We start from the raw sequence: 26,427 nt of genomic DNA, 5'->3' as shown, positions 1-26,427 counted from the left end.
TATTGCCGTTTCCTTCTTCAACAAAACAGTTAAATAACTTCCAATTATAAAGATAAATATCCTAACAGTTTTTACCAAGGTAACTTTTTTTGGTATTTTTTTTCAAATATTTATTTAAATTCTAGTCCATTAACATACAATACAGTATTGGTTTCAGAATTCAGTGATTCATCACTTACATCACCCAGTGCTCATCACAAGTGCCCTCCTTAATATCCATCACCCATCTAACCCCCCCACTTCCTTCCATCAACCGTTATTTCTCTATCATTAAGAGTCTCTTATGATTTGTTTCCTCTCCCTTTGCTCCATATGTTCATCTGTTTTCTTTCTTAAATTCCATGAGTGAAATCATACGGTATTTGTATTTGACTTATTTCACTTAGCATAAGACACTCTAGCTCCATGTCATTATAAATGGCAGGATTTTATTTTTTTGATGGCTGAATAATATTCCATAGTCTATATACACCACATCTTAAAAAAATTTTTATGTTTATTTTTGAGACACAGAGTACAAGTGGGGGAGACTCAGAGAGAAGACACAGAATCAGAAGCGAGTCCCAGGCTCTGAGCTGTCAGCACAAAGTCTGATGCAAGGCTTGAACTCATGAATGATGAGACCTGCACTGAGGTTGGACGCTTAACTGACTGAGCCACCCAGATGCCCCCATACCACTTCTTCTTTATTCATCAGTCAATGGACACTTGGGTTCTCTCCATAGTTCGGCTACTGTTGATAACACTGCTATAGACATTGGGGTGCATGTGTCCCCTCAAATCTGTATTTTTGTATCCTTTGAGTAAATACCTAGTGCAATTACTGAATTGGAGAGTTCTGTTTTTGACTTTTTGAAGAACCTCCATTCTGTCCTCCAGAGTGACTACACCAGTTTGTATTCCTACCAACAGTCCTAGAGGGTTTCCTTTTCTCTGCATTCTAACATCTATTGCTTGTGTTAATTTTAGCTATTCTGATAGGTATGAGGTGGTATCTCATCATGGTTTTGATTTGTATTTCCCTGATGATGAGTGATGTTGAGCATCTTTTCAGGTGTCTGTTAGCCATCTGGAGGTCTTCTTTGGAAAAATCTCTATTCATGTCCTCTTCTCTGTTCATTTCTTAACTGGACTGTTTTTGGGTGTTGAGTTTGGTAAGTTCCTTATAGATTTTGGATACTCGTTATCAGATATATTGTTTGCAAATATCTTCTCCCAATCCGTAGGCTGCCTTTCACTGTGCAGAAGCTTTTTATCTTTTTTGAAGTCCCGATAGTTCATTTTTTTGTTTTCTTTGCTTTCGGCGATGTGTCTAGTAAGAATCTGCTCTGGCCAAGGTCAAAGAAATTGCTGCCTGGTTCTCCTCTAGGGTTTTGTTTCCTTTGTCACATTTAGGTCTTTCATCCATTTTGGTATTTGTGTACTTTCTTAAGAAAGTGGTCCAGTTTCATTCTTCTGCATGTTGCTGTCCAGTTTTCCCAACACCATTTGTTGAAGAGACTGTCTTTTTCCCACCAGATATCCGTTCCTACTTTGTCAAAAATTAGTTAACCATATAGTTGTGAGTCCATTTCTGGGTTTTCTACTGTCTTCCATTGAACTATGTGTGTTTTTGTGCCAGTACCATACTGTCTTGATGACTAGAGCTTTGTAATGTAGCTTGAAGTCCAGAAACGTGATGCCTCTAGCTTTGTTTTACCAACTTTTATAAAGCTTTCAATGTTAAAAAAGGAAAACACATATCTATTTAAGAGGGAAGAAACAATCCTCTTTATTAACCTCACTGTATATTCAGAAAGGATTAAAAAACACACACGTTTCCTGGGACACGAAACTGTAACAAAAGCATTTCCTTACAAAATAACTTCACAGAACAATAGTCCTGAACTTACACAAAGACATATATATTGACATACATTAGCTTGAATTAATACACATTTTGAACATTTTGCAGCAACTTTCTAGTAGACTATTCTTAATGTAGGAGTGTATGACTTCTTTAACCCTTTAAAAATAGTAATAAAAAATTACAAAATAATGAAAATGTAGAATTAAGGCTGAGACTATATCATCTAGTATTAATAAAGTCAAATACTTATAAAAACTGATGCCACTGTATATTTTATATATATATACAGGATAAGTCTTTAGAAATTTAAAATGCTACTGAGTCACACAAGTTCACTCTTCAATCTTTTTCCATGTATCTTAAGATTTGAATTCCCAGATACCTGTGCTTTTTCTATTTTTATTATGAATTCTTCATTAAGAGTTCGCTCACATATTTACAATTAAATACCTAACTTCTAGAACTTTCCTCAGACACAACAGACAAAACAGCTTTGTTAAATAAATTCACACAAAAGTATTAAAAAGGTTTGTTTTCAAGAAATAGTTCTAGCATATCCATAATAATCATACTGAAAAATAGTACATATACTTTTCTTCAGGATTAATAAATGCTATGTGCCAGTTTTATAGTCATTGCCATATCTCCACATTTTCCTGGCACATTTGCAAGATAATGACAACCAAAGGGCATGATGACTGCAATAATTCCAGTAAATCCATACTGTCCAGTGAGTTTCAAAAAATTGAATGGCTGTTTCCAGTCCCATATGGATTGACATGAAAATGCATGCCCAGATAGTGGTATCATCTCCAGAAATATTCAGTCTGGTAAGTCACACCCTCTTCATCTTCTGAAACAGCTGCAGGAGGCAGGGCAATATTCTTAGTGAGACCAATGGCCCCCTCTTCTCTATAATTGTTCAAACATCTGATTTGGTTATAATCCTGGTGAAAGTGGGAAAAAAAAACATAACAAATTTTAGGTACCACAGTTTTCCTTTCCTGAACTCCTACATCCAAAGCAGATAGTTAAACGCCCAATGGAATTATGCTCCACTAATTATGTTAATTCTTGGTATGAACATATTCAATTAAATCCTTCTATGTAATTACTTCTTTCACACATATGCCAAGAAAGAGAGAAATCCTCAAAATAAAAGCAGTACTTAACATATAAAGGGTAATTTGTACCATACTTCTTTGGAATGGTATATCTCAGACCCCAAAACAAGATTTTTGCTTTTCTTTTTCCCCTTCCTTAAATTACTGCTTTAAAAATAAATAAAAATTGGGGTGCCTGGGTGGCTCAGTCGGTTAAGTGTCTGACTTCAGCTCAGGTCATGATCTCACGTTCCATGAGTTCGAGCCCCGCGTCAGTCTCCATGCTGACAGCTGGGAGCCTGGAGCCTGCTTCAGATTCTGTGTCTCCCCCTCTCTCTGTTCCTCCCCAACTTACACCTCTCTCTCTCTCTCAAAAGTAAATAAACATTAAAAAAATTTTTAAACATAATTAAAAATTATAAAGATTATAGATAAGTCACAAAATAAAGACCAGCAAAAGGAAAAACATTTAAAAATACAATTCCATTCATACAGACATGAACACAATGAACAACACACACACACACATATATATATATATATATGTATGCTGGTATTTTTTTTTTGGTCAGATATATTTAAATACTTTATTTCCTAAAGATAGTTCCCTGAACTGCCACCTCCAAATAGAAAATGCACATTTTTGACAAGCATTCTATATCTCTACGAGTATAGAATGAATTAGAAAACTGAAGCCTCTACTGAAGAAACTGAACCTACTGCACAGTATCATACAGTGCTAAGTGTATTTGGGGGATTCTAAGTTCCACATTTAACATCTAGGAAGTCTACCTTTTAATGTCATGAGTTAACCTGCAATTTTTTTTTAACGCTTCATAAAATAATGGTGATTCTTATAATATCATCTTAGAGTTGACAAAATATAGTATGTAATCTCTATAAAAGTTAACTAACATAGAAGTATGTAATACACATACAAATAAAAACATAAATACAAAGTTATGCGATTTACTACTTAATATTAAATTTGTTTCCAACTGTATAGATGAAATATATCAGATGAAATATTGTTGATATATATATATGTATGTATATTTTAATGTTTGAGAGAAAGCACACACATGTGAGTGGGGGAGGGTGGGACATGGAGGGATGGAGGGGGAGAGAGAATCCCAGGCAGGCTCTGCACTGTCAGCACAGGGCCTGACACGGGGCTTGATCTTAACAACCATGATATCAGAACCTGAGCCGAAACCAAGAGTTGGATGCTTAAATGAATGAGCCACCCAGGTACCCCAAGATACTTTCATTTCAAATGTTCTAAAGTTTTTGAGCTTGTGCAAGAATTATTAGTTCAATATCTAAGGAGAACTGGCAGAGATTAGGGATGAGGAAATTACTAATTAAACAGTAATGTAAATTTTAAACGAAAGCTTAAACGGATTTCAAATCTTCCAAAGATAAACAGGATGCAAAACAGGAGAAAGCAATCAGGTAGAATGTACCAAATTTTCAACCTAAAACTTCTAGCACTGCTACCACAAAGCTCAACAACAATATCTTTTCATGTGTGTGTATGTGTGTGTCTGTGTGTGTGTGTGTGTGTGTGTGTGTGTGTGTGTCTGAGAGAGAGAGAGAGAGAAAGAGAGAGAGAAGCTCAGTATGTATAATATGGTTCTGTTTAACTTTCTGGAAACATTTATGCTCTTCCCCTGTCCCTTGATATTCTAAAATTTTACTATGAAATATATTCTGGTACATCAGTCATTGTGCGTTGGGCCTTCAGTGGGCCCTTTCATATAGTTATCTCTGGGAAATTCTCTTTCACATATTTTTGCTTCTCCATTTTCTTCTTTCTAGGATACCCAATAGTCAGAATTGGTTTTTTGTGTCTCCTGTGCCGTCTTCCCGTATTTTTTCTATTTTTCTGTGAAGTTTAATTTTAGTCTTTTGAAATTATTTGTTATTCAGAAATTTGTATTTCAGTATTTGTAATCTGTGGCTGTATCTTTCTCCTAATAACATATTCTGATTTTTTGTGACTATAACTCCTTCTGCACCATGATAGAGGGCAAATTCTAAAATAGTTCCAAACAATTCAGTCCAAAAGTCAGTAGGTGGGCCAGGCAATATGGACTTCCACACTAAGGGGCCTGTGATCTGTACAGTCTTAAAGCTGGTAAAACAAGACAGACCAAAAATAGGGAGGCAGCAACAGAATAACTAAAACTGAATAGTTAAAACAAAGGTTGCCTCTGGGGAGTGGGCTGGATGAGAACACATAGGATACAAGATTCATCATCATATGCACCTTTTTATACCTGTGCTCTCCAATGTGGTAGCCACTGGCCATGTGTGGTCCCAGAGCACTTGCAATCTACAGTCTTCTGATTTTCAGACTTTGTATGAAAAAATTTTTTTAAATATCTAAGAATTTTTTATACTGTTTACATGTTACAATGATAGTATTTTGTATACTAGATTCAAAAAAATCAATTATTAAGGGGTGCCTGGGTGGCTCAGTTTGTTAAGCGACTGACTTGGTTTCAGCTCAGATCATGTTTCAGTTTCTTGAGTTCAAGCCACTGTGCTGGCTCTGTGCTGGCAGTGTGGAGCCTGCTTGGGATTCTCTCTCTCTCTGTCTCTCTCTCTCTCCCTCCCCCCTCTTCCCCCCCCTTTCTGACCCTCTCTCACTGTGCTGTCACTTTCTCAAGATAAATAAACTTAAAAAAATCAATTATTAAAATTAATGTTTCTTTTTTGTTTTTAAGTTTATCTTGAGGGGGAGAGAGAGACAGAGAGAAGGGAAGGAGGAAAGAGAAAAGGGAAGGAGGAGAGACAGAGAGAAGGGAAGGAGGGCAGAGAGAGAGAAGAGAAGAAGGGGAGGGAAAGAGGGAGGGAGAGAGAGCGAGAGGGAGAGAAAACAAACCAGCGGGGGAGGGGCAAAGCGAGAAGGGGACAGAGGATCCCAAGTGGGATCTGCACTGACAGCAGAGAACCCTACACAGGCTCGAAACCATGAACCATGAGATCATGACCTCAACTGACGTTGGACACTTAAATGACTAAACCACTCAGGCATCTCTGTTGCTTTTTAACACAGCTCCTAGAAAACTTTAAATTACATGTGTGTCTTACATTATAGAACATTAAATCTTATATGCCGTCTGATTTATATACATGTATGACTTTTAATGAAAATACTACCACTACTAACAACATAATGATAAACTAAAAAATCAGGGCAACTGGGTGGCTCAGTCAGTTAAGAGTCAGATTCTTGATTTTGGCTCAGGTCATGATCTTGTGGTTCTTGGGACTGAGCCCTGTGTCAGGCTCTGCATTGACAGCGTGGAGTCTGCTATGGATTTGAGAGAGAATCTGTCCCTCACCTGCTCGTACTCGCTCTCTCAAAATAACATTAAAAAAAAAATCAACTCTAGCTATGCCACTTCTGAATTGTTACAAAATCTTAATTAGTAAGATCCAGATCAATGACATGTGTAGTTGTACTGCAGTAACTACAAGGTCTACGGCTAATTCTGTGCTGAGGCTGTGGACTATGGTGCAACTTTAAGAATATGTACTTTAGTCTAAAAGTGCTTAGCAGGAATTTGCTCCTTGGTCTCTCAGAAAACTGGAAATATGCTCCCCATAATAAATTAAAAAATAAACACTTCTTTTCTTTTTTAAACACTTCTTTAAACTTTACGGTTGGGGTGCCTGCCTGTATGCCTTTAAAATTTTACAGTTGGGGTGCTTGTATGCCTCAGTCAGAAGAACATTAGACTCTTGATATTAGCGTTGAGTTCAAGTCTCTTATTGGGTGTAGACATTACTGAAGTAAATAAACTTAAAAAAAAACTGCAAAAAAAAAAAAAACATTATAGTAAACCTACACCTTCAAGGACTGAAAAGATGCTTGTGTGGCTGAGGCATGGGGAAAGAAGCAAGAGTGTTTAGAGAAGTAGGCAGAAGCCAGATTGAAATATGGTACACTTGTTACTTTCTCTGAGATTTCAAGCCTATTTTCCCTCTGACTGAAACTAATTCCTAAATGATTGGAAGCTTCTTAACCTTCAGTTCTCTGCTAAAATGCATCTTTCCTGACAATCAATAGTTTCCCCACTACTTTATATAATTTAATCCTTTTTTCTTTCACAGACCTTAACATTATTCTATATATATGAAAATGTTTACTTTTTGGAACTGTATTTCTCCACAGGACTGTTGAGCTCCATGAGGGGAAAAGAACCATGCCATTTTCACTCACCCAGCAACATACAAGTCAAAATAAGCATTTTCAGAGTTACCAAATAAATGTAGAATATGTAGATGAAAGGGCATGGAATACCAATTCCAAACACCACTGTCTCAAAGAAACTCCTCTAAGGTCAATATGAAACATTTATTCAGGCAGAGTCCATATTTATACCTTCTGAAAAATGTAAAAGAAACCCCCATACCACAGTATCTCACCATAGGATGGCCTTACTAATACCTAATCTAAAAAGGACAGTTTTCTTACCAATGAGTTAGGCTGCAGATGGTTTTGCTAGGATTTTGGGGAGCAACCTAAATGGTATCTGATTTTCCAAATCAACCATTATAAGCACTTTCTAAATAAATAACATACAAATGGTTTTGTATATTCTAACATAACAAGCTACTTACTGATCCTATGAAGCAGAATGTAGTATATCTGCAAGGTAAATCAAACAACAGAAATGCAATGTAAATCTTAACACTGATTTTAGGGATGCCCGGGTGGCTGAGTTGGTTAAGCATCTGACTCAGTTTTGGCTCAAGTCATGATCTTGTGGCTTCGTGGATTTGAGCCCCATGTAGGGCTCTGTACTGGCAGTGCAGAAGCTGCTTGGGATTCTCTCTCCCTTTCTTGCTGCCTCTCTCCCACTCATGCTCTCTCTCTCAAAAATAAACTTAAAAATTAAAAAAAAATCTTAATACTCAATTTAAACAAATAGTTTTATTAATTTTGAGAGAAAATCCCAAATAGGCTCCAAGCTGCCAGCAGAGAGCCCAAGGTGGAACCTGAACTCATGAACTGTGAGATCATGACTTAGACCAAAATCAAGAGTTGAACAGTTAACCTACTGAGCCACCACCTAGGCACCCCTATGCTGGTTTTTAAGTATGATGACCCAAGAGCTTTGATAAACTAACCAATGGTAACTCTCAGGTCACAATAAACTCACCTATTTTGTCTTGAAGCTTCTCTTCTCATTCTTTTAGGAGGAATTGGACAATCAGTCATTTCAACCTTTGTTGGATGGCGCAATGAATCATTACACTTACGTGTGGGAGTCATACCTGTAAAGATAGAAAATGAACTTATACATATCTTAATTTATAGAAAAATAACTAATAAATAATACTGAAAATGCTTCTTACTACTCCTGCTGAAGAGAACAGCTTACAACCATTTATTAAATGACGTGGACGACAAGAGCATCAACTTAAGTTATGAATCATTCACCTTCTTTCTTCTTATAGTTGAACTCTTTCTAATCATAAATATTTACCTTCATGCAGAGAAAGTAGAACTTCACAAAAAGCAAGCACAAACCTAGTTTTTGCTCAATTAGTTTCAGATTTTTCTCTTGTTCATCAAGTTCTTGTTTTTTCTTCTTCATATCAGGAGTATGAAGGTACTCTAACTGACGGTTAAGGTCCTCAATCACACTGTTCAACTTGTTCACAGCAGTACGATACTGCTGAAGAAGATCTGCAAAGAAACCAAATACCCAATTAAAACTACTGATATATCAAGTCAATGTTGTAGGAAAGCAGAATTAGCAACACTGGGTGTTGTATTATAGTAGCACGTGGGAAATACTTTTAAAGCCACAAAACTTTGTTCAATGAAAACAAACAAAATAAAAACACAGTTTAGACTCAGCACAAGACTGGTGCTTATTAAATTTTAATTTTCTTCAATTGCTTGGCTTTAATAAATTTATTTTTGTGTCATGAAAGTTCTCTATGTAAAAGTGCTCTGTGAACTGGATCACTCTCTCAGTCAATTTTTATATATCTGATATACAGTATTCATTCTAATTCACATAGACAAATTTGGGTGGAAGGGAGCAAATGCATTAAATATAGTATGGCTACGAGCACCTGGCTGGCTTAGTGGGTGGAGCGTGTGACTTTTGATCTTGGGTTCTGAGTCTGAGCCCCACGGTGGGCACAAAAATTACTTAAAATAGTCCTGCTAGAAAATCACTACTTGCAGATATGACCGTTATCTTAAACATAGCTTTAAAAAATGCACTCTTGATAAAATATTTTCACAAAAAGCTTTAACTTTCTAAAACTTACTAGATCTAAAAATGTATTACATTATTCAGGTTTGAGACTTTTTTTGCCTATATCATTTACTGGACACTAAATATTAGAATTATTAAATATATTCTGGCCCCCAATTCAGAGGCCAGAGAATTATAATCAATGGACAAGAATGCTTTATATAGTTTTAAATGGTTATAGTCTAAATAGTTAAATAAATACCTTAGTAATGCCCTCAATTTTGCCTCTTGGCTCCCAAAGTCTAAAGTATCTACTATCTAGCCTTTGACACTCTGGACATACATAATGATGATCAATATGCATGCGAATGGACACACAAATGCCCCTTTTATATATGAACTAGTTTACATATAAAATTATAGAAAAATTACTTGAGTCAGCAAAAGATAAGATGAAATATTCTGTACATTAAGAGACAAGAACAGTGTCCGGAAAAGAAACCTAGCATTCTGATGGGCAAACAAATAAATACACATGCATATCTCTGTATGCTTATGCATATATTCATATATTTATTTTTTAAATGTTTATTTTCAGAGAGAGAGTGTGTGTGAGCAATGGGAGGAGCAGAGAGAGAGAATCTCTGCCCTGAGCACAGAGCCCAACATGGGGGCTTGATCTCATGACCGTGAGATCATGGCCTGAGCTGAAATAAAGAGTAGGACCTTTAACGGACTGGGTCCCAGGTACCCCAATTTTTATTTTTTATTTTTATTTTAGAGAGAGTACATAAGTGGAGGAGAGGGAGAGAAGGAAGGAGAGGGGAAGGTATTGGGGGGGAGGGAGAGAGAGGAGAGGAGGGAGGGAGAGGGGGAGAGAGGAGAAGAGGGAAGGGAGATGGGAAGGGCGGGGAGATGGGGAAAGGGGAGAATCTTAAGCAGGCTCCACACTCACCTCAGTATGAAGCCTGAAACAGGGCTCAATCTAATGATCACAAATCATGACCTGAGCCAAAATCAAGAGTCAGACACTTAACCGACTGAGCCACCCAAACACCCCTGTATGTTCATACATTTAAATACAAACCCTATACAAAACTAAGTAATGACAAGGTCCTGATGATCTTTAATTCTTTATGACATACGGGGAACCTTTAAAGGTATCTAGAAAAAAAGACTGGTTTTCTAGTCTGATAGTACTTCTAACTTCCCAGTAATGTTATGTTTTCTTACTTTAAACTGTATATTCTTTACATAGCAAAGTGCATTCTATACATAGTAAAACTGTAAAACAATATTTATTTTGGATGTGAATGAGTTACAAAATTATGTCCCAGACCTGTATGTATCAGGATGCTGCCCTTCTTCAGAAGATACACAAAACTTTAGGCCATTAGGGCTTGGCAGTCTATTTATTTAAGTTTTTAAATTCTAGTTAACATACAGTGTTCTATTAGTTTCAGGTATACAAGTGATTCAATACTTAACATATACCAAATGGTGCTCACCATAAAAAAAGTAGACTCCTTAATTCCCATTACCTATTTCACCCATGTTTTCACCCACCTCCCCTCTGGAAGGTAACTGTCAGTTTGTTCTCTATAGGTTAAGAGTCAGATATCCTATTTCTTAATAAGTTAGTTAGGAGGTTCTTTCATTTTTATTTATATATTTTTTAACCTTGTTTTAAAGTCTATTTATTTATTTTGAGAAAGAGAGAGACAAATACTACAAACAGGGGAGGGGCAGTGAGAGAGTGAAAGAGAATCCCAAGCAGGCTCTGTACTCTCAGGGCAGAGCACCAACAGTCAGGACCTGGGCTGAAATTAAGAGTCAGATGCTTAACACACTGAGTCACCCAGATGTCCCCTCTTTCACTTTTAAATACTCAAGAAATTAGTATGTTCTGACACTTTAAGAAAATAGGGGTCCTTTTATTTATAAGCAGAAGAATGGAATGTTAAATATTTCTCGTTAAATGCAGGACTAACAGTAGGTTCGTATTTTATGAATAAGATGGACAGTAACAACTCTTTTAAAAGTAATACCTAAGCCCAACATGGGGCTCAAACTCACAACCCCAAGATCAAGAGTATGCTCCATTGACTGAGTTAGCCAGGTGCCCCTTAGCAGCTTAATTTAGTATGTCTTAATAATCCCCAATTTTTTGTACATGAAATGTATCTTCCATTTACCATGGTGTCTATGAAAGTCTTTCTTAACTCATTTAATGGAATTTTGCCAAAGAGAAAAATTCAAAATTCACATTTAATTCTGTTTATAAATGATTTGCAAGTTTTTATATGTTGTCTGAAATTTTCAATTATTTGGGGAAACCACTGATGAAGCTTTATTGTGAAAACAGCAAAATACCTTAAAAAAGTACTTCACATAAAGGGAACAAAGCTCAAAATACAATGCATTCATTTATGTAGGATATATATTAAAAAAGGATCTAGATTATTTTACTGTATCCTGAGGAATAACCATGTAAGCGGTTACTAAATATAAAGGAATTCAAAGTATACCCGAATGGCTGGTATTAGGCAAATATTTAAGGTTTGCTTAGAAGGCAGAAGCAACTTTTTAAAAAAATTATTTTTGTCTTTATTTTATTTTGACAGAGAGACAGAGAGTGAGTGGGGGAGGGACAGAGAAAGAGGGAGACACAGAATCAGAAGCAGGCTCCAGGCTCTGAGCTGTCAGCACAGAGCCTGATGCAGGGCTTGAACCCACAGACTATGAGATCATGACCTGAGCTGAAGTTGGACACCCAACTGACTGAGCCTCCCATGCGCCCCAGAAGCAACATTTTTAGTACTAGAAGACTCAAGGGATTAGAAGGGTATGTAGACTTTACTAAATAATATTTAGGTCTCTTCAAACTTTTATGTTCTACATGATTCTGAGAACTTTATTGGCAAAAACCTGATTAGCACTTATGGCTGCGTGGAAAAAAAAAAAAGCAGAACCTCTGCTTTGATTTACTACAAAAAAAAACCCACCTAGGGAGAGGAGAACAGAGGCAAGTTGTAAAATTAGAGGGTTATGAATGAAATACGAGTGGCTAGATGATAGGTCCTGGGAATTCATTGTTATTGTTCTATTTATTTTCATAATAGAACAAAATACCATTGCCCTGAAAACCACAGCACTTAAATAATCTTGATCACTACTTCTAAAAACATTTAGAATGGTTTTACTTAAAATGAAAACAACAAAATAAATGGACAGTAGTAACTGAGAGGTTAAATATTAGACTAAATTAACATGTTATAACAATGTCTAAGCTGGCCAGACATAGAATGTGTATCTGGAATACATGGACATAATAAAAGTGTTAATGAGTTTGATAATGTCACAGTTATAAACTATATATTGACTAATTATTGGTTATTTTAAAATGATTTTCTTTCTTCAGCTGCTATGAACTTTTTCTTCTGTCCATAGTGGCTTTTACAATGTCTATAGTTACTAATACTTTAAGAAGTATTTCTACTTATGAATCCCTATAAAAAACTTGAAGTAATACAGAAAAGGCGAGAAAAAAAATCAGTAGGTCTATTATCATCTTACCCTTTCCTTGTTTTTCATTCCACAAAGTTTGCATGTTTAATTTTTGTCATGTATGACATCTGCATTTGTATGTCCTAACCATTTTCCTTTTAACATTGTTAATAGGCATTTCCCAGATTCTAAATTCAATTAAAGCATTTAACATTCCTAATGTTTAGCTTGAAAAAATGTGCTAGTTTTAATATTCATCTGAGTGTAAGGAAAGCCTTGTCTGTAGGTAGGATGGTTTATGTAAACATGTTCTCTAGAAGATCATTTACTGGTTCAAAGAACTTCAGTATTAAAAACAATTAGAACCTTTTCTAATTATAAAAGTGACACACACTGTTGAGACAGATCTGGAAAAATATACAGAAAAGAATAATGGAGAAGAAAATCATCTGAATTATGTAATCCAGAAATAAAACAATTTTCTTTCTATTCTTTCACTTCCCTATGAAAATGAAAACATATACTGTTCTGAACTTGGGAAAGTAACCTTTTTGAGCCTCAACATTCTCATGTATCCAATGAAAGCAGCAGTAAATGAAATCATTCCAGTGACAAGCTTACCAAAGTATCGAATACGTAAACCTACAAATATTAACTATTATTATTCACCAAAAATTGCTTATTTATATTATCTTCCCATTTTTCTATAATCTTTGTTTTTTTCTTATTTTTTATAGGTTTTATTAGTAGGGCTATAATACCTTTTTCAACCATATGTTGCAATTCATACCCTCCCCACCCTGCCCCAGTATGTCATTTGGCTATTTTCTTCATATGTATTTATATTCTGCAAAATTTACTTAAAAAAAAAACCCTATAGGATGAACTTTGTGAATACTTCTTCAGGTAATGGTCTATGTAAGTCTTCTGTCTTATTTAAATCAATTTTGCTCATCTGCAATTTTCTAGAATTTAGTCCATTTTATTTGGAGATGTTAAATTTATTTATAATATAGAAACCTAAGCTACCTCTTTGTCTGAATAGATCCTCTAAGCCTATATTCCTCTCGTATTTGTTCTTACCCAAAGACCATCTATAGGAATTCTGCATTCAGTATAAAATTGTTCTTTTTTGAATTCATTTGGTTGTACTTGTTTCTTGAAATGTATTTTTTCCGTCATTTGACTTGAATAAATGTTCACTTATTGTCTACAAAGACAATTTTTGCAAGCATTCACTGCCATCATAAACAGTGGTATGAGTCTTTATAGCGTATATAATTTTAATTTTCTGTATGATGTTTTGACATCTTAAAAAAACTTTTCTGGCTCAGTAAAGACTTTCCTCTTATGCAGCTAACCAATTCTTAGAGAGAGCAAAAAGCCCAGCATGCTTAAATATGCAAACTAACCAATCCAGAGTCAAGCCTCTTCTATATGGTCTGTGTACCCCAGGAATCAGTATTCCTTTGCCTTAAATCATTTCAGGGCCAGGTACCAGGCAACCAGCTAGAGACCATATCTATAGTCCAAAGCTACTGAAATTATTCAAACTAGTCAACCCTAAGCTATTTTCATCCTGTCATGCCTTGCCTTTTCTGTGGAAATCCTCATAAAGGCTGTGGCTGAAGCATTCTCCTTGCTCTTGTCTCCTGCCTCTTCACCATCCTTGTGTTTTTTTCCATGCTGCCTTAGGTGGTATTGTATGGCACGTCTCTAGGACCTGTGAGTATAATACACTATTTTCCCGAGCCTTGCACCTGACTGACCACCTCATAAAAGAACACAAGTTTCTTCCTACCATTTTTCCCAACTACTACTTTAAATATTGCTAGTGGCTGAATAATCCCAATCTGAACACTATCCAAGTTCCTTAACAGTAGAATAAAGAAATAAACTACAGTATGTTTACACAATGGAATACTATCCTGCCATGAAAAGGAACAACTACATACACAGTGTTGAATAAACAAAGCTGGACACAATAAAGTATGCATTCTATGATTCCATTTATATTAGGTATGAAAACAGATGCGTGGTTTTAAGTCAAGGTAGTTATCCTTTCGAGAGAGGGTTGGGTGGTCCCTGGAGTGCATGAGAGACTTTGTGTGGTGTGATAATGTTCTATTCCTTAATACAGGAGCAGTGCTCATTTTGTGAAAATCTATCAAGCTGTATGTTTATCAACTATGCACTTTTATATATGTAATATATATATGTGTGATATATATATATAAATATTTTAATAAAAATAACAAGGAAATATGGTATATAGATGCAAGAGACTATTACTCAGCTTAAAAAGAAAGGAAATTCTGACACATGCTACAACATGGATGCACCTGGGAGCCATTACGCTAAGTGAAATAAGCCAGTCACAAAAGGACAAATACTGTATGATTCCACTTTTATGAGGACTTATGGTAGTCATATTCAGACAGAAACCCTGGTAGTTGCCATGGGCATGGAGGAAGAAAAAATGGGATGATGCTGTTCAAATATGTACAGAGTTTCAGTTTTGCAAAATAAAAAGATTTCTGGAAATTGGTTGCACAATGTGAATGTACTTAACACTACTGATCCACACTTAATAATGGTTAAGATGGTAAGTTTTATATTATGTGTATTCTACCAAAATCTACTTTTTTTAAAGCTAATAATGGTAACACACTACTTTCTTGCTGCAAAAGTAGATACCCAAGCATATTAGAACTATATAAAAGTAAGAGCAAACAGGATCTAAGGTAACAGCCTATAGGGGAAGCCAGTAGAGTAAATGCACTTCGAAGCACAGACGTAGAGGCAATTGTTATCAGCTGCCTCGAAACAAGGGGACAGGCCTGCAGAAGGGAAAATGGAGGAGGAAGGCCACATGTCATGCCCTCCTCAAGTTCTCAATTGTAATCTGGTTACCAATTTTAATATAAAAAGAGGTATGATGATTTGATAAAATACTGATTTGTTCAATAAGGATAGTATTTTCTTGATTTCAAGATAACAAGAATGAAAATGAAGGAAAACCTACCTTCTATATAATTCAAAACTACCTGATATAAGAAAGTTGAAAGTACTGGACAAAAACATTGTATTCATATTTTTACTGGTTAATTTTTAACAGTACACAAGTCCCAAACAAAGGATTGAAATCAAATGAGAAACTGTTATTTAAGTACTTATTCAACCTACCTATTTGTTCCCCTAAGACCAGGCACTGTCTTGGTATTGGAGCTCCAAATACCATTCCCCGAAGTTTATCCATTGGAGGAGCTTTATTCTGAAGGCCCCCAAACTTTCCATTACTTCGGATGCGATCTCCATCTCTGGTGAGCAGTGTAGGGCAGTGTGTAATTTTAACAACCTATTGTAAGCAAATGAATATTAATTAGTGAGCCTATAAAATGTATCTCAACTGTTCTAAGAAAGAGGAAAACACTTAAGGGTTCTGAGATTAGAAATGACATGACCATGCTAGCATTTTCACAAAATAAATTAGTAAAGTATAAGATGAACTGGCAGTGAGAGGCAGTGAGATGAATTAGATTACTTCTCAAGTGTCAGCCTAAACTGGAATAGTGACAAAGCAAATGGAAAAAGTGAAACTGATAGCTTGATTGGTAAGAGGAAGAGAAAGAGAGGGGCTTGCTTCTGAAAGCCATGGCAGTATCAAGGCAGCATCACTAGCTCTGTTTCCTCCTGTTAGAGACAAATTATCCAGATGATCAAAGGATAACAAAAGAGATGACACTGAAGACTACAGACAGAAAAGCACAGGGCTGAATCATTAGAGGGCAATACTATAATTTCAACTATGGGAAGAAAAAGAGCTAGTAATGTCAGAGTTGGGAGGCCTAGAATTATGTTGTAAAGCCAAGTCATGGAATAGAAGTAGGAAGCGTTAGTGAAGAATTCTAATGCTTCAGAAGTCAAAGAAAGAAAGACTTTGGATTCAGTATTTCATGATTTTTAAGAATGTTTTTGTCAAGGAAACAGGCAAAAAATGGGAACTTTACAAATATTTTCCCATTGAAGTGGATACTTTTTAAAACTTCAAATGCAGGGGCACGCCTGGGTGGCTCAGTCAGGTAAGCATCTGATTTTGGCTCAGGTTACGAGGATTTGAGCCCTACACTGTTAGCGCAGAGCCCACCTGGGATTCTCTCTTCTGTTTCCAACTTTTGCATGTATGCAAGCTCTCTCAAAAAACAAACAAATAAATAACTCAAAAAAAATTAAATGCAGGGGCGCCTGGCACAATCAGCAGAGCATGCAACTCTTGATCTCTGGGTTTAAGTCTGAGCCCCACATTGGGCGTAGAAATAAAAAAAAAAATCTTAAAAAAAATTTTTAAATGCAATACGATACCTATTCGAAGAAAATCTGTGGTGAACTCTAGTAAGATAAATCCTTTTGTTTTACTACAAACAGGCAGTTTCCTTCCTTAGTTTTGATTTGAATTTACAGATTTCTTTCTTTCTTTTTAAGTTTATTTTTTTGAGACAGAGAATACAACAGCAGGGGAGGGGCAGAGAGAGAGAATCCCAAGCAGGCCCTGTACTGTCAGCATGGAGCCCCATGCGGGGCTTGAGCTCACAAACTCCGAGATCATGACCAAGCCTAAATGAAGAGTTGGACGCTTAACCAACTGAGCCACCTGGGCGCCCCTGGATTTATGTTTTCTAAAAGTAAACATTAAAAAATACAAACTGTATTCATGTACTATCCATTTATCAGGATTCACCCGATGTTTTTAAAGATTTGATACCATCTTAACACATACACTCAAATTTATTTACAGACCTGTCCATTCTCTTGTCAGTAGACTGACAATATGAGTTTATAAGCCTCCGGGAAAAAGTATAGTTTGGCTCCATTTTACAACAGTTCTGCAAATATTACTTTCATGGACAGTTTGACTCTTAAAAGTATCCCTCAATCTTACGGTTCTGCCGCCCCCCCAAGCACCGAATTTGGATAAAAAAGATAGTGACACCTTTTGCAAATTCAGTGAGTGAGCAACAGCTGTATCGCTCTGGGAAATACCTGCCCTGGGGACTAGGAAGGGGTGAAATAAACAAGGGGTTGACTGCAGAGATGGCAAGAAGCATTTAGAAAGAGAAAACACTACTAAAAACAATTTACAAAGGGATGCCATAAATGCCTTTTCTCAGAAGAGCTTTAGAACAGTACTTAACTGGTGGAATTTTAAGACTTAATTCAAAACTTTGGAATCAAAGTAATCAGTATTTACTATACTAGTTATGAGGAACAGATACTGTACCAGCTTTATCACATATGCTCTATTACATACTACATTTTTTTCTAAAGCTATGGATTGATTTCTTCCATCAATTCTAAAAATATTTCAGTCATTAGATTCTTCAAATATTGCCTTATGATCCTTTTCTCCCTCCACTCGGGCACTGTAATTAGACTTTTTTTTTTTTTTTTTTTTTTAAGATTTTTCTCATTCTGTCTTCCATGACTCTCAACTTTCTCCTCCTCTTACATTTTTTCTCTCTGGGCTGCAGTGTGGCCAATTTTTCTGACCTATTTTCCAATTCACTAATTATCACACTGTTTAACCTTCCCAGTCTTTCATGTTTATGTATATTTTCTAGTTTTAGAAGCTCTATTTGATTTTCTCAAGTTACCTTGCTCTTTTCTTATTTTTGACACTTTTCTTGAATTGTATTAAACATACTTAAGAAAAATATTTGTTTTATGTTCAATATGCAAATTATTTCTGGTTTGAGATAAAGGTGAATTCTTCTAGAGACAATCTGTGTTTCCTTCAATCAGATATCTAAGGACACTACCAGTCCAGCTCCGGGTCAAATCAGATGCTTACCTTGAGATTTTTCAGACCACCCAAATATTATGAATGCAGGTTGCAAACAATGGCCAACTGATTTATATTGATTCAGTGATACATGAATTCTCTAGGAAAATGGTTTGATTTTTTCCCCCCTTTCCACCTAGTGCCAAGGTTCATGAGAGTCTCCAGAGGCACTTGGAGTTGAGATGAAAGTGGCAGTTTTTTCTGTTCAACTTACACTAAGGTTCACCCCTTTGGAGGACCCAAGTTTATTGGGAAAGGAATCTTTTATCATATTCCCCACTTCGGTTAAAGCCCTGGGTTTTGTCGCTTACCCTCTGAGTCAAAGGAATGAAAAATGATGCTCAAGTTCAATTACTTTGACAAATGTTCTCTAGGCAAATCCTGGCTTTATAAAGTTCTACCTTAACTTAGAAACCTTACTTTCTTGACAGGTCATACCTTAAGATATATAACCTACATAGCCTAATTTCAGTTTATCTCTGCAGGAATTTCCTCTGAGTTACCTAGTCTATCTCTGTACAGCCCTCAGTCCCTAGCACTGGGCCTGGTGGTATGCTGGAGCCAACATTTACCGGGTCAAGAGAGCAAACTCTCCTGAACGCCTAATTCAGTGGCTACACATATGCCACTGGAAATTAGCCATGATAGGAGGGCAAAAGCTATAAACCAGGGTCTTATCACCCCACTCACTAGAGAGCCAGTTGTTGAACATTTAATAGCATCCACTGTGTCTCATACACAGTTAAGTGTCTAAATATTGATTGACCTAGGATCTTCCAGTTACTATCCAATTTGTTAATTCTTTTCTCACTAGTAAGATTCCATGTTGTCATGACATTTTATGGGTACTCTATAATTTAGGACATATATACATATTAATCACTACTAGAATACAGTAGCTTCTCCATCCACGAGTGTTCACTGGTATGCTATAAGACGTTATTAGGCTCCCATGAAAACATTCACCAATATGCCAAATACTATCCCCCAATTAGTTGTGTAATTTTCTATTATCTCACTAATTTAGCTCTCCTAAATCAAGGTACATTTATTATTTCTTCTTAACTGGGTCCAAAGGAAAGCTTCTCTGATGGTTCTAGTTCTGCCATAAGTGGGTGTGATTTGGTACAGATCCATTATTTTTTCTGAGCTTAAGATTTCTCATTGAGAAAGTGAGAGCATATGATCTCTAAGGTACCCATGAATCTAGAATACACTATTTGTAGATAAGTGATTGGTATTTTTTTTAATGTTTTTTTTTTTTAATTTATTTTTTGAGAGACAGAGAGAGACAGCACGAGTAGGGAAGGGTCAGAGAGAGAGGGAGACAGAGAATCCGAAGACAGGCTGCAGGCTCTGAGCTAGCTGTTAGCACGGAGCCCAACGTGGGGCTCAAACCCATGAACTGCGAGATCATGACCTGAGCTGGTTGGACACTTAGCCACCCAGGCACCCCTGGTTAGTAGTTTAAACTGGCCTGTTTTCTCTTACATAACTGCAAATATTCTTACTCATTTTCAGTTATAGTAATCTGCAAGCCTATCATGTTTTTCATGCATGTTTATCACCTAGTATTTCCATGTTCCTAATATGCTTACTAAATTTAATACTTGTGTATCACAGAATTCAAGACCTCTGGATCTCAGATACAAAGACAACTTTCCTTTACTAAAATTTTACTATATTCCAGACTCTTTGCTTAATGCTTTATGTATATGATTTTATTCACTCTCTAGAATAGCCTGTGAAAAGCCATCCTTCAGAGAAGACTTCTTTTTTTATAAGTAAAACTTTAAAGTAAAATAGAAGTGATAATCCTTAGCACATCCAACAGTAGATAACATATTCTTCCAATTTTTTGAAGTACATAAATGTATTTTTAAATTAATTAAAACGTTTTCTGAGTATAGTTGACATACATTAGTTTCAAGCTACAACATAGTGATTCCACATCTCTGTATGTTATGCTGTGTTAACCGTAAGTGTAGCTACCATCTGTCATCATACATCACTATCACAGTATGACAGACTATATTCCCCTATGCTGTCTTTTATTCCATAGTTTATTCATTCCATAACTGGAAGTCTGTATTTCCCACTCCTCTTCATTTTGTCCTTTCCCTCACCACCATTAGCTTATTCTGTAAGACAGCAATACTTTATGCATCATTTTGCAACTTTTCAACAAAATGTATTTTATACATCTTGTTAGGATAAGGAAATTTATTATATTCTTTTTAACAGCAACATATACTCTACTGTACCGATTACTATAATGGAATTGCCCAATCATAAATGATGGACATTTAAGACTGTTTCCAAAGTTTCCCATTTTAAATTCTTTTAATACCCTAACAGATATTCTTGTACACATCTTCAAATACTTGTGGGAGTGTAAAAGATAAATATTATAACTTTGTGATGGTATATTCTTTGCCCCTTCTCCCATGGAGAAGGCAGAGTCTATTCCTTCCTTCCCACCTACCCCTTGGATCTGGGCTGGGCAGATTCTGACCTATGAAATGTACTTTCTGAGGCTGGGACTTGAGAGATCTGCAGCTTCTGTCTTAACTGCTTGGAACACCCTTTCTTAGAACCCAGATGCCATCTGAAAAAGCCCAAGCAGTCATAAGAAGAGACTCACTTGGAGAGACCCACATCTGCCAGCCTTCAGCCCCAGCTGAGTGTCCAGACAGCAGCCAGTATCAACTAGTATGAGCAGGAGATAAACTGGAGTGGGAACTAATTTCAAGGAAATTAAAAATAATAATAAAATAAGAAAATAAAAATAATTTCAAGGAAGTAATACTAATCCTGGACATGCTAGGTGATTTTCATCTCCAGCCTGCCCAGTAACCAAAAAGTTCTTAAAAAAGAAATGCAGAGCCTCAGAACAAAGATCAAACCCAGTGCCTAGCCAGTAAAATGTTTCCTAGGAGTCAAAATGAAATTAAAGATATCCCTTTGTTAAGATCTCAGATATAAGGTACTGCTTCTTAGATTCTCTTAGGTAGGTACACAAAAGGTTTCTAAAAAAAAAAAAAAAGTTTTTTTTTTAATGTTTATTTATTTTTGATACAGAGAGAGACAGAGCATGAGAGGGGGAGGGGCAGAGAGAGAAGGAGACACAGAACCGGAAGCAGGCTCTAGGCTCTGAGCTGTCAGCACAGAGCCTGACGCGGGGCTTGAACCCACGAATGTGAGATCTGACCTGAGCCGAAGTTGGAGGCTTAACCGACTGAGCCACCCAGGTGCCCCTAAAACACTTTTTTAAAAAGTAGGTCCACATCCAGCATGGAGCCCAATGTGGGGCTTGAACTCACAACCCTAAGATCAAGACCTGCGCTGAGATCAAGAGTCAGATAGTTAACCAACTGAGTCACCCAGGTGCCCCTAAAAATTCTTAATGGCATTATATCACAGTACCCTGGGGTGGCATTATGAGAACAGTAACCACAGAAGATACTACCAGCTGAGCCTCTCACCAGACTTGGCTGAATTCCCAGAGAGTAGCCAGCACCAACTGCCAGTTGTGTGAGTGAGGCACTCTGGAATTCCCACCATCCAGTGTAACTGGACAGCACTGCAACTAGCTAATACTACTTGGAGACATCCACAGAGACCTGAAAACTAACATGTTGTTATTGCTTAAAGCTACCAACCTTTGCGGTATTTGCTAGGTAGCAATAGATAGCTGAAACATTTATATTGCCAAACTGCCCTACAAAGGTGTTAGGGATTGAATTGTGTCCCTCAAAATTCCTATGTTAAAGTCTTAACCCCTCAGGTCTTCAAAATGTGACCTTACTTGAAGATAGCATCTTTATAGAAGTAATCTAGTTAAAATCAGGTCATAAAGTTGGGCACTAGTCCAACAAGTGGTGTCTTTATAAGAAGGGGACATAGCTATGCATGGATGTGAACAGACACAGGAAAAGGAGGACTATCCACAAACCAAGGAAGGAGGCCTGGAATAGATCCTTTCCTCAACGAATTTCTATTGTTTAAGCTACCTAGTCTGTGGTACTTTGTCAAAGCAGCCCTAACAATAAGAGCTGCATCAAATTACATTTCCACTAACATTATATGAGAATATTCTTTTTCCAATACTATCACCAATAGTAGATACTAGTTTTGAGATAATTTCAAATCCCAAAAACATATCTCATTTTAATTTGTATCCTGGCCCATTCATTCACATACTGTGTCCAGTTTTATGCTGCATGTCAATTTTCAGAATTTAAACTGGTTTTGACAAGGTTAGTCATCTGAACATTATGACAAAATTATTCCTATATATGGCCTTAATATGTTAGGCTTTAATAACATACATTAAAATTAGAGCTAGAAATTTTTAAAAATTCAAATACATACCTCTTTTCTGTAATGATTGGCTGCATCCAAATTATCCAAAATAATGGTGTCTCCTAACAGCATACCAAATACTAAAAAAATTGAATAAATGTTTAAATTTTGATCTCTTTGGTCATATTAAAATGTTGGCATATTACAAATTTTCTAAGAATTCTAACATCAAAATTTTATTTCTCTAACAGGAAAAAATAAGAGAATTAAATATTAATAAAACTAGAATTTATAAAATAACAAATTTCCATAACCAGTAATTTGTATATCTGGATTTTAAGTATTAACATCTGTATTTAAAAGTCACCATAGGGGCACCTGGGTGGCTCAGTCAGTTGAGCGTCCAACTTCAGCTCACGTCATGATCTCACAGTTCGTAAATTAGAGCCCCATGTTGGGCTCTGTGCTGATGATGTGGAGCCTACTACCTTGGATTCTCTGTCTTCCTCTCTTTCTGCCCCTCTCCTACTCTCTCTCTATCTCAAAAATACATAAACTTAAAAAAATAAGTCACTATAATTTCCTTTACCTGTTTCACAATGTTCTACGTTGTCTGGAAATGTTAACAAATCTCGGGCAAAGACTGGATCTCCAATGGGTTTAAAATACAATTTTCCATTTCGGTAATGAGGTAGAGGCCTGAATGAAAAGAAATTAAAACAAATATATATTTTTAATTAAAATATATGCATATATATTTTTAATTAAAAGCATATGTATATACTGCTTATCCTTATTGTGGTCATTTAAAGCAATTCTCTATCTACAAGTGACACTCCTAAATGATTAACTCTGAAGATAATATTTACTATATAAGAATATCTATTTAGTTTTATTGGTGCTACTGAAATCAATATAAACTAACTGCTGTTGGGTTTAACAAGGAAAAAGGAAAAGTAGCCTCTAAGGCTGCCACTAAATGAGATACTATCTCATGTGGAGAGTGGCCCTAGCATGGATGGGGAGAGGCAAACCTAAGACAGAGACACATGTGAGGGAGGGAGATCAAGTACTCTAGGTCCCTCCTTTCCATACAGGATACAGAATGAGTAACTGAAGCCCAGAGAGAACAATGGGATTCACGAGATGGAGGCTGACTAGAGTGTCAGGACTTTTCCCTTCCACATGATGTTGGTTTTTGCACATCTTGAAAGCCGGAGTGCTGGAGGGTAGGGGTGGCTCTAGGAGCTAGTTAACTCAATCTGAATAAGAAGCACAATACCAAGAACAGAGAGAATAACTAGCTTTTAGTGCAAAGATTAGCCCAAAATACCAAATCCATACTTTCCCCAAATCAAAGATTCTTAACTTGGTCTTCACAGATTCTACCGATAAAAGAAGTCCTCCTAAAGGGAAAACTTATGCACTCACAAAGTATTACTCTTAGTGAACACAGGAATTATGATCTGACTGGATTTCCTGTGTTGCTTAAAATGAGTACTGACTAGTAGAGCAAAGGGGAGATTTTAAAAGCCGATAGATTTGAATTCAAATTCTAGTTGTTTCCTCAAACCATTTTTAGATTACAAAATGAAATAAAATATTAGTTTAATAACATTAATATGTAATATTAACAGAGGTCTTATTCTTAAAGTCCCTATTCCTACCGAATTGTACAACTTTGTTTAGGAGTCTGAGAAAATTATCAATTAATACTCCATTATACATTTTATTTTATTTTGTTACCATTTCCTTCCAGTCTTTCAAGGTTAAAATCAGAGTACACATAAAATATTTTTAGATTTATAGAAAAACTGCCTTATTGGTTTGCATGTTTATTCCTTAAAAACATATTTTGAAAAGTAAATGAGGAAATAATTAAAGAAACTACATTTATATTAAGATAACAATAAGACATTTTAACTAGTATTTTACATTTCAACTTTGCTACTGGCAGTTCAAATGCAGGCCTTCTCTACCTAAATGACTGCTTATTGTCAAAGGACATAAATAGGACAAAAGACATTCATCTACACTCCAACTCCAAATAAAAGAGTTTTATATTTCATCAATGATATTGACATCCTTCCTATGACAAAAGCCAAAATCCTGCTCTGGAGTGTGCACATGTGTGACTTATACACAAATAACATTTAATTGCCACATTAAACATGGCCAGCACATCTGATTAAATTCACTGCAATACTCATCTTAATGAAGTATACACTTTTGTAAGGAAGATAAAGACAACCTAGATAATGTGAGTCACTGTGCAGTTTGTTTTAGGCATCTTTTACAGAAACCATTTCAAAAGTAAGCCCTTTGATAACAGAAAAGATATTTCAGGAAAAAAATCATTACTCCCACTTTTTTCTAACCTTTTCCAATCTGGAAGAGTCTTCTTATAAATAGAATCAAGGGGCAACACCTGCTGACGACCTTGGGTTTCATCATAGATACGACGTGCAGCATCAGTGGTCAGGGTGACAACACAGTCCATGTCACTCGCGAGATGCCAAGAAATAACCATTGCAGCTCTATCATCTTCAATTTGTGCCAGGTGTGCAATCTATAACCCATTTTTTAAAAAATCAGGTAAAAAATTTAAATATATAAACATTTGACATGAAGTATTTTAAAAGCCCACATCTAAAAGCAAAAACTTTTCTGAAATACTCACATGAAAATTCTCAAGCTATAAAAGCTTACTGGCTTAAACAGTAAACGGTCTACTCTGATATTAAATTTTGGAAAAACTGTTTCATAGATTAAACTCCTATAAACTTTGCAAATAAGTAAAAATATTCAGATTTTTAACTGTTACCAGTTAATTAATGATATACATTTTTCATATTTGATACCTTTACTACTGGTATAGATCTTAATTGATAAAGTAATCATAAAAATACATTAAATATATACATATGAAGGATTAAAATTCAGTTAAACATAAATATAGTTACATATCACATCAATTTGAAATTGAGGCCAATTTCAAAACCTCATTCACTGCACTGGTATGGTAACATCTATCCATTTTTTTTTTTGGTGCATCTGTCCTTTACTCTTATCTGACCAGGATGGAAAAACCTGCCTTAGCAATGAAAACACTGTGTTGTTAAAAACATCACAATGTCTACTCTTGAATTCCAATTCTCTAAAAGTTAGTGGAATAAAGGTAAGAAGAGAGACATCCAAAGAAACTAGTATGTGTAAATGAAGATAAAAAAAAATGTTCTAGCAAACAAAGGAAGAATTAGAAGAGGCAAATCAAAGAAAGTGACCTCATTCTACTTGCAACAATGTGTAAGGACAGGTGCCCATTTTGTGGTTGTTCTACAAGTACTCTGATCTTATAGCTGCATTATTTCTAAATAAAGATACAATTGGAAGCTCTCACTAGACTCCTTAATATTACTCTTTCTCCTTACAGTTTCAGGTGATACAAAGTATATATAGTATTTTCTTTTCCAAAAACACAATCCTGTAGAAAACACAAACCATTTTTACTTGTGTACCACATACAGTGTTCTGTTCATTCTCTAACTACTTTTTCAGCTCTTTTAAGCCCACCCTAGCCATTTTTCATGGATG

General features: G+C 35.9%; 1 protein-coding gene across 1 annotated transcript in view; it reads right to left on the bottom strand.

The window, feature by feature from the left end:
* Positions 1–1,746: 1,746 nt before the first annotated feature.
* Positions 1,747–26,427, bottom strand: part of SMCHD1 (structural maintenance of chromosomes flexible hinge domain containing 1) — a 150,052-nt gene continuing 125,371 nt past the window's right edge. Inside the window, exons 42-48 of the mRNA XM_029922155.1 lie at positions 25,212–25,402; positions 23,423–23,532; positions 22,903–22,973; positions 15,876–16,047; positions 8,501–8,659; positions 8,130–8,244; positions 1,747–2,796 (exon numbers count right to left, since the gene is read on the bottom strand). Of these exons, the coding sequence (XP_029778015.1) occupies positions 2,772–2,796; positions 8,130–8,244; positions 8,501–8,659; positions 15,876–16,047; positions 22,903–22,973; positions 23,423–23,532; positions 25,212–25,402 (843 nt within the window). The 3' untranslated portion in view covers positions 1,747–2,771. The remainder of the gene's footprint in view (positions 2,797–8,129; positions 8,245–8,500; positions 8,660–15,875; positions 16,048–22,902; positions 22,974–23,422; positions 23,533–25,211; positions 25,403–26,427) is intronic.

Source organism: Suricata suricatta, chromosome 14 (assembly GCF_006229205.1).
Source record: "Suricata suricatta isolate VVHF042 chromosome 14, meerkat_22Aug2017_6uvM2_HiC, whole genome shotgun sequence".
Classification (NCBI taxonomy): Eukaryota; Metazoa; Chordata; class Mammalia; order Carnivora; family Herpestidae; genus Suricata; species Suricata suricatta.
This window is presented reverse-complemented; position numbering and strand designations above follow the sequence as displayed.